Below are 9,025 nucleotides of genomic sequence, written 5' to 3'. Positions count from 1 at the left end.
GCCAGAGGTAATGAGCCTGCATGCGAGCTGTTTAGGATTATCCATGAGCTGCTGTGAAATGTCTTTCCATTCAAGAATATGACATAAAACCTAGGGAAAAGTATGTGTTCCTCTACCAAATTCTAATGTCACCATCAATTCTTCAGTCTTTCGTCCACCGCCTGCTCCGAAGGCTTCTCCATTTCAGGGTTCTCCAAAAAACTCGGGCCTGCTTGCGTGCATGCGTGTGACCCAAGAGGACGGAGGGGATCACTGTGTTGGGCCCAGCTTAAAGTCTGAGGGATTACTAGCACACAGACACTGATTAAAGCCTTCCATCCTCCTATGGCCACATTAATACAATCTTAATCACAATGCTTTGTCCCTCAATCTAGCTCCTATGGATGGAGGCCTTTTCATTTCAGTGGCCAGCCACTGTTGTTTGGCTCGTGGATTAAGTATGCGCGGGACACGCAAACTCAGATATAAGCACAAAAGATGAACAGAAAGCTTTGTGCCGAACTTCGCAAGTAGTTGAGATTTGAATTGTTTCTTATAAAATGTTGCAGCTTCAAGTAGAAGATCTTGGAGTCAGGGTTATCATCGTTTGAGATTTTCATCGTTGTCGTTAGTTTTCATTTCCTTTGGACTTCTGATGTTTAATTCCAGTATGTTTTAAGAGCAGGTAGTTTAATTTATTTGTAATGGAGAATTTGTTGAGTTCAAGATGAAAAAAAAGTAATTAAATATTATGGAATAAAGTTAGGTAAACTACAACTGTTTGACCTTCCCTTGTCTATACAGACATATAGGAATACCAAAACCAATACATTTAAAGTGAACCCCAAAAGCTCATGTGCGACATTAAACGATAAAAACAAATGACACGTTTGCTATAGTTGCAGTTTTATAAACGTAAAATGCAGGTTTAGGGTTTTTTTTACTGCGTTTTTATTTGGATTTATTGATTCATTTGGATTATTTGTTCATTTTGGTGAATCTTAATAACCTTGCTGTGAGCAGATATCTGACATGACCCCTTCCTGTTTGGAGTTCGAGCCACAGGTCGCACTATGCTGTCACCACAGCTGAGGAGGCTTAGAAAAGCTTGTTTTCCTTCCGATTAGGACACTAAAGTTCAGCCTGTATTGGAGGTTACACTCATGGAATTAATATGCACTAAAGTGAGTATCACATTACATTTTCGGTCATTCAATGCATATCATGGACATATGATGGAAAATGTACTTCTTTATCCAAATAGTTGGATGTGTTTGGTAGGTGCTCACCTACTATGTGTGAAATGAAACAAATAAATCTTATGTGAGCTTTTTTTGAATAAATGTCACTGTGAGTAAGTCATTCTACATTTGAACCCCCTGACATAGAGTTGTTGGGCCGTGACGTTGCAGCTAGGCTGATCTGCTCATTTTAAGTGGTGGCTGCACTACATGTCTATCATGTCAAGTCAAAAAGGTAAGCTGAGCTGCAATGTTCATACAAAATGCCATTGGCTAACAACATTAACTGGCACATATGCCAAGTTGGGAAAGTTTTTGATACTGGGTGAGGGGTTGCACAACATACATGCTTAACAATTTTTTTTTCCATTTGTGGGCCCGCCTATGCAAGTGAAAAAAACGACATTTGTCTCAAGGCTTCTTAAGAACCAAAAGCCGCTTACATAGTCGCAACACCTTGGGCTTCGTCTCGGTCACCATGGTGATCACAGATCTACTCTGCGTTTTGAGCAGTGGCTTATTTGCATGAGACGGATCCACCCCCTGAAAACCAAGTGGTTTCAAGTGTGCTGTAATTTTTAGTTCTTTGTGTAACTTAATTAAATATCGCTAAATAAAATTGATTGAGACACTTGGAAATAGTTTGTGAATTGCGAACAAATCCGTCATGTCTCCTTCAATAATTGTATTTGGTCAATCTCATGACTGAATCCGGAGTGTTCTCTTGAACAACTTTTCCATACACGATGACTTACATAATTGGAGAGGTTGGGGGGAAGGGGGGGCTTGGATCTGCTGCGATTAATTTTTCTTGTATGTGGATTTATTTAGCATTTGCACATGATCCCCCCCTATCAACACATGAGATGATAGCAGAGATGCGAACTCATTGTTGCTAAAATCATCTTTCTTATGGAAAGGCGATCTTGCATGCAATATACAGTCGACCTGATCGTGTTGTATATTTGCATTTGGGGGACTAATCTATTCATGCGGCAAAAGGGCACAAAGAGGGTGTGCGCCAACTGACTCTTTCATTACTTTCTCACAGGCCAAATATCTGCCTGTGTGTGCAGCTATGTGTCCCTCCTATATGCCAAGACTGACACACAGGAGCCGAGAGTACAAAGTTGTGAATGAAGAGCAAGGACCCCGGTCACCTCTCGTGCCCTCGGCCTCCCTTTCCCCTTCTACGTTTTTCCCTTAGCACACTGCTACCCTTTTCTCTCCGCCACCCCGCTCGCATGCTCTCACTCTCCTCTTTCTCCCTTCCTAAATTGGCCCAGCTGTCCATCAGCCCCCCCTCCCCCCCCGCAGTTCCCCCAGCTGTCTGCCCTCCCCAAACGAGAGAGCCCCACGACAATAGGGGTCACAGGTCAAGAGAAAGAACAGGCTGCACTTACAATAGACCAGTGGCGCCCTGTAAAACAATCATTCCCTTTTTCTCCCGCAGCCTTTCAGTCCTGTTGCCTGAACTGGAAAAGACAAACCTTTGGAGAGCTATCTGAAGAGGGGGAACATTCTTTTGGACAACGGCCTCCGAGGCACCTTCCCCGTCAACAGTTGCTTGAAGGACCGCAAGTATCAACACTGTCGAACGCAGCGAGCGCGACGCAGCTGCACTCTGCCACCCCGTTCTTTGTTCACCTCAAGAGCCATCAAGTCCCTCGCCGTGCTCATTAAAGTCAAAACTCAGCCTTTTGACATTAGAGGAGTGATATAAGTGTGCTCAGGACTCAGCCAGATCATCCACGGCCAGTCTGAAAATACAGATCAGGATGCTGCTGACTAAAGTCTCTTTACTTTGCGCTCTTTGGGGGCCATTCTGTCCGACATGGAAACATGTTTGAAACACATTTTGCCGATGAATTTTTGCCCTGCGGTGTTTTGTCAGGAGTTAGATGGGAAACTGGGACATGTGGGAGAGATGGCGAAAAAGCCTGCATGTGCCACATTCACCTGTTCTGCTTGTGATTTTTCCCATGGCCCACAACAGGGTCCAGCATGACCTGCTACACACTACAGAAAAAGACTGTCAAGCATATCGTGCACACTCGCGCATCCTACAGCGGATTTCTTGTTGAACTCCACTAAAGATTAAAAATATATATATTTATTTTAAAAAAGCAACTTTTGAAATGTGAAAAACACGAATACAATGGGAAAGCCAGGATGCCGCTTTTGTTACCATGACAAAAATGGAGTGTGGTTTGTTTTTCATCTGTAGCAAAATTGTGGATTAGCGCTAGCTTTATTATTTAGTTTGATCGCAAAATGATAAAATAATACATCCAATGGTCATGCTGTACATGAATGTGTGGTCCTTGCGGAAATACATTTTAATTTCAAATCTTTTTTTCAGTAGTGAGCAAAATATCTCAGTTTTTTCATAGCAGCTTGTGAATGAATTTCATTTTTGTGAGAATACTGCTTGGAAGAAAATTGCACAGGGACAAACAAAATATCGCAATGGAAATGGCATATAATACTGTATAAGAATATTTATTCAATTAAGTGCGAAACAGCCAAATATTTACAACAATGACACCCCAAATTAGTGACGCCAAATGAACGAGCACCCAGAAGATCTCAAATAAATAACGTAAATACAGTACAGCTGCCAGGGACTGTCTAATAACAAACCAAGAAGACAATTAAACAAAACAGAAAACAGTGCTGAGAAAATGCTGTGTTTTTTTTAAACCAAGACAGTATCCAAATAAATATTAAATACAAATATAAATAAATTCATTGCTTTTCTTATGGTGAAGTGGTCAAGGCCTCAGTGCACAAGTCAAGATAGATGAAAAGTTCCGGTTGTTTGTGTCCTTGCTTAAATTTTTTGTGACACCTGACTGTAGCCTCCAACAGCGCTGATCATCCACAATTCAACCGAAAAACTGCAGAACTAAACCGAATAAATAAAATATCAAAGATGAAAGCTATCAGGTAGATGAATGCAAAGTGATCAGTCTCTCTCTGACAGATGGCTGCTCTCTCAGCTGATCACAACTCCTAAATGCAAACCACTGCAGTCTCTATAACCCGAGATGGGCAACTGGCTACAACACTCTGAATAGCCCCTTGATTTTTCCCACCCACCCCAATCCCCCGAAAATTTGATAATTTTTTTATTTTTTATTTTTTACAAACCAAAATAAATCTTCCCTAAATGCCGACAAGCATTCAACATACGTTCTTCATGAAAAAAGTGAGGAAATAGGGTATAGAAAAATCCCAGAGAAAATGGGAACATCCAAATTATTAAAAAAACATTTGTTTAAGGGGAAAAAAATCATTCAATATGAGAATGGATTGGTACCAAAATGCAAATATGCTGGGGTTGACTGTATTTTTAAGTTGGCGTATCACAAATTACCACTAGATGGCAGACATCTTAGTTGTGTTTATACAGGGTCTCTATAATACCGTGTGAGTAGGCCTGATCTTTTTGCAAATTCAAAATAATATGCAGTACAAACAGTACCTCAATTATATAAAAATTTGAGTCAGTTGAAAACATTGAAAAAATGAGTTATTTTGCTTAATATTGGTTGCCTGTTCTGCAGTTTTTTTTGACATCCTCGAATGTTACTTTTTATACATGAGTGCCCTTTGCACTGAGGAAAAAGTTACGTTTGTGGTTATTATGTTGTTTGCTTTGAACCTTTTGTTGTTGAGTGAGGAGAGATGCTTTAACAAACGTCTTATGAAAAATGCAATGAATTAAGAGCACGTATTTTGCACATCGCCATATTTAAAATAGTTTTTTTTGTCATACACTGGGTTAGGAAGTGCATGGTCTTACGCCTCAACAGTAGCACGGATGAAAAATTGTTGCCCCGACCAGCACTGAATTTGCCCATCGCTGCTTTATACAGTCAGTGAAGGCCATGGAGGGCCACTGCCTTCACAGCTTTGGTCTGCTTGGGTCTTTTCACATGGCACCCATCTGAGAGGCCAACAGATGAGAGGAAGTGAAGGAGTCAAAGGGCACATCCAGGGGCAGCTCATAACGGGACGCCTGAAAGAGCGGGTGGCCCTGATGCCCACCAGGTAGGCTGGCACTTGTGGACGCAGTGTAATGCTGGGATGGCAGGTAATGGGCGTGGTGGCCTGTGTGGCTGGTGTAGTTCCTCTCGGAGTCTTGGGGCGAAGGCTCCTGCTTCAGGGCAAAGTTGCCGCTGATGCTGAGGGGGGGCGTGAGGGGCCCGTCGTACGGCGGGGTGCCGCTGCTGCACTCGTTAGGGGAGGGGTTATCAAACGCCTGGCCCGCCTTGAATCCCTTCATGTGGAGGAGGTGGGATGCCTCCAGGGAGCCGTAAGGGGGGCTGGGGAGCCCCGGGGAAGGGTAGCTGAGGGCATGGCCGACCTGACCCCCCACACCGCCCAACCCAGGGCCTCCACACTTGTCCTCCAGCTCGTTGATGAGTAGCGGCGCGGGTCCCAGCTGAAGGCAGCCGGCCACCAGGTTGCTGGTGGGCTGTGAGAGGCCCTTACACAGCATCTCCATGAAGCCGTGGCTCTCTGGAGACTGGCCGTTCTCCAACACCTCCGACAGCGCCCAGATGTAGTTGCGGGCCAGCCGCAACGTTTCGATCTTGGACAGCTTCTGTGTTTTGGAGTAGCAGGGCATCACTCGGCGCAAATTGTCCAGTGCGTCGTTCAGCCCGTGCATGCGTGAGCGTTCCCTGGCGTTGGCCTTCATGCGGCGGGCGCGGAACCTCTCCTGGCGAGCTTTGGTCATCTTCTTCTTCTTGGGGCCCCTCCTTTTGGGAGCCATTTCTCCATTCGGCCCGCTCACCTCCTCCTCCTCCTCCTCTTCCTCTTCCATGTCCTCACTGCCCAGCTCAGAGCAGGAGTGTCTGCCCACCTCCATCAGGACGTGGTGCCCCCTCATCTCGGGGCTTTCCTCGCCATCCTGCGAGCTGCCGTCTTCCTCCAGCCAGGTGAGGGAGCTCACCAGCTCACTCATATCGCCGCTCTTTCTAAATGGCTTGGTCATCATTTTGCTCTGAGCAAAGACAGGAAAGTACACACAATGACTCGGTGAATCCACAACAACCTGGAATCACATTTGGAATATCTGCTTGGGACCTAATTTCAGCACCGCACTGTGAACAGCTCTTTCGTCTCTATGAGCTGCTGTCTGAGAATCAGTCCAATTTCCGTTTTGTGAAGTGTTTTGCACTGTAGTATGTTGAGATGAGTGTCAAAAGATGTGCTTTAAAATCAGGAGAAGATGGATGGTTGTGCTGGGGTCAGCAGAGGGACACTGTTAATCTGGGACATGACAGGATTTAGCCAGCAAATAAAGCCCAACGATTAAACTGGACAACATGTAAATCAACAAGCCTTGACACATGTTGACCCCTCTCTGAGAAAACTCAATGTCAAGAGTACATTTTGGTTTTATTTTTTTGCCAATTTTTTTGTTTGTTTTGCCGATCAAGATTACTTAACATGTCATATACAGTATTTTTTGTTCTCATTACTCAATGCAAATATTACAGAAAAGTATTGTTATAGTTTTGGATTGGAATGCTCCAGATAATAGCACACTAATGTGTAAAAATGGGACCGATTACTGGAACTCAATTCAAACTGCCGATATTTACAATGACATCTTACATTTTATTTTTGACCTGTTTTTGAATTTTGTGCAGAAATGATTATCTCCCAAAAATATTTACTGCAGTCTAACTGTATTTTAATATCAAATTTGGCGGTAAAGTGGAATCAAATGGAACTCACCTGTTTGGAAAACGCCGTTCAGGTCAAGCAAAGAATAGAAGAAATGAAAAAGAAAGTCCAACTTTTGCGCGTTTGTCTCGTGCGTGTGCGTGCCACTGTCCCAAACACAGCGGGTCGTGGGGGCGCATGGAGACTTCGTCCCAAAATGACTCGACCAGGCTGAGATTTGTTGCCCTAAATCCCGTAAACCCCTCCCTCCGACGCCACACCCTCAACCCAATGAAACGCGCGTGGCAGTCTCGGGGCCTGGAGTTTTACAACATTTGTGAGGGGACGAGAGAGAGAGAGAGAGCGCACGCGCCGGCGCATCCCTAATCACTGTTTTATATGCGAAAGAGAGGGAGCAAATCACCACGAGCCACGAGCAACTCACAAACTGCCAAACGTGACCATTAGTAGTACATCAACTCGTTGTGCAAGCATCATGCTCGTGATCGGGAAAGGGGCAAAAAATAGGAACCGGCAATTTATGAAACGTCGGTTGTTCAAAATGTTTCTTGGACGTTAATTCACTTTTTGTAGAGTGTTTGCAATATGAAACAAATTATTTTAAACACACGTTTTAAGTAAGATAATAATTGCATCGACAAAATAAATGCAGTTTTCACGTATGAGAATTTGTCGTGCCATGTTCATCGCAAATACGCGTTCAAATGCTTCAAACATGTTTTAAAATCAAATATTAATTTCCAGGTGTTGCGTTAAGCCTAAATTGTCATATACAGTGCTCGGGGTACAAATTGCTTCGGTGGCGTGGTATATCGCTTAAGCATTTTCAATCGATTGTCTATCTCATCATTAGTTGGGTGGATTAGGAATTTTCCACTTCATTAGGCACACAGTGCACGGCTGCTTGTGGCCGAGCGAGGAGACACTCCTCCACGCGTGTGCATTTAAGTGCTTGTGACAGCTTGATGCGCGGAGAGCAGGTGTGTGCGGCATGGGCCTCGTCCTTGGCGTGTTTTCTTCCACGTACAGTTTAGCGTCACCGGAGATTCGCTTGGCGAGACAAACAACACATCCGCTATACACTGTAGCCTTTATTCTGCGTGCGTGTGAAGACTTTTTTTTTGTGTTAAAAGGATGAAATCTGAAAATTTTGGAGATTGGATTTTTCCTAATTTAATACAGAATGTGTCAAGTGAGATGACACGTGGCTCGCCCAATCTGAGCGGCCCCTTGAGTAATAAAAAAAATTGAAATTATGAGCATATTTCCTATCCACTTCGGCATCACGGATTCACCTATTCACAGATTGTTTTTTCACTGTGTATATATTTCATTAGAAGTGTGTGTGTGTGTGTGTGTGTGTGTGTGTGTGTGGCGGTGTTATGTGTGCGTGAGTGTGTTTCAAATTTCGTTTTTCTTGGAAAACGCAAAGTTTTCTCAGAGTTTTGGGAATATTTTTTTTTTGTTTTACAAATATATATATATATATATATATATATATATATATATATATATATATATATATATATAGTGGTTAGCACGTCGGCTTCACAGTGCAGAGGTACCGGGTTCGATTCCAGCTCCGGCCTCCCTGTGTGGAGTTTGCATGTTCTCCCCGGGCCTGCGTGGGTTTTCTCCGGGTGCTCCGGTTTCCTCCCACATTCCAAACACATGCATGGCAGGCTGATTGGACGCTCTAAATTGTCCCTAGGTGTGAGTGTGGGCGTGGATGGTTGTTCGTCTCTGTGTGCCCTGCGATTGGCTGGCAACTGATTCAGGGTGTCCCCCGCCTACTGCCCGAAGACGGCTGGGATGGGCTCCAGCGCCCCCCCGCGATCCTAGTGAGGATCAAGCGGTTCGGAAAATGGATGGAGATATATATATATATACTGTATATACTGTACTTACTTGTAAAACCACTTGTGCGGACTTTTTATATGGGCCAGCACATTTTTGTCAATATTTAAGAAGGGATTAAAGGGATAAGAACTTTTTCTATTGTTATTTAGTCTTTTCCGCATCTCGCAACAAAGAAATACGAGTTTACAGAACGGTTGTGGATTTCATTAAAACCCAATTTCAAGATTCGAGTAAAACAACTT

The 9,025-nt window shown here is 43.7% G+C and overlaps 1 protein-coding gene across 1 annotated transcript; it reads right to left on the bottom strand.

The window, feature by feature from the left end:
* Nucleotides 1–3,703: 3,703 nt before the first annotated feature.
* On the bottom strand, nt 3,704–7,128 carry neurod4 (neuronal differentiation 4). Its single transcript, XM_086121373.1, has 2 exons — nt 6,975–7,128; nt 3,704–6,234 (listed from the first exon to the last, which is right to left on the bottom strand). Exon 2 carries the CDS (start codon nt 6,226–6,228, stop codon nt 5,158–5,160), a length of 1,071 nt encoding a protein of 356 aa, XP_085977499.1. The 5' UTR covers nt 6,229–6,234; nt 6,975–7,128; the 3' UTR covers nt 3,704–5,157.
* Nucleotides 7,129–9,025: the final 1,897 nt, after the last annotated feature.

This window comes from Hippocampus guttulatus, chromosome 1 (genome assembly GCF_054856545.1).
Source record: "Hippocampus guttulatus isolate MCC_2025c chromosome 1, RoL_Hgut_1.0, whole genome shotgun sequence".
NCBI lineage: Eukaryota > Metazoa > Chordata > Actinopteri > Syngnathiformes > Syngnathidae > Hippocampus > Hippocampus guttulatus.
This window is presented reverse-complemented; position numbering and strand designations above follow the sequence as displayed.

What these genes read in the sequence shown, in the direction of transcription:
- neurod4 (XM_086121373.1), bottom strand. Translation starts at nt 6,228, where the DNA reads ATGATGACCAAGCCATTTAGAAAGAGCGGCGATATGAGTGAGCTGGTG.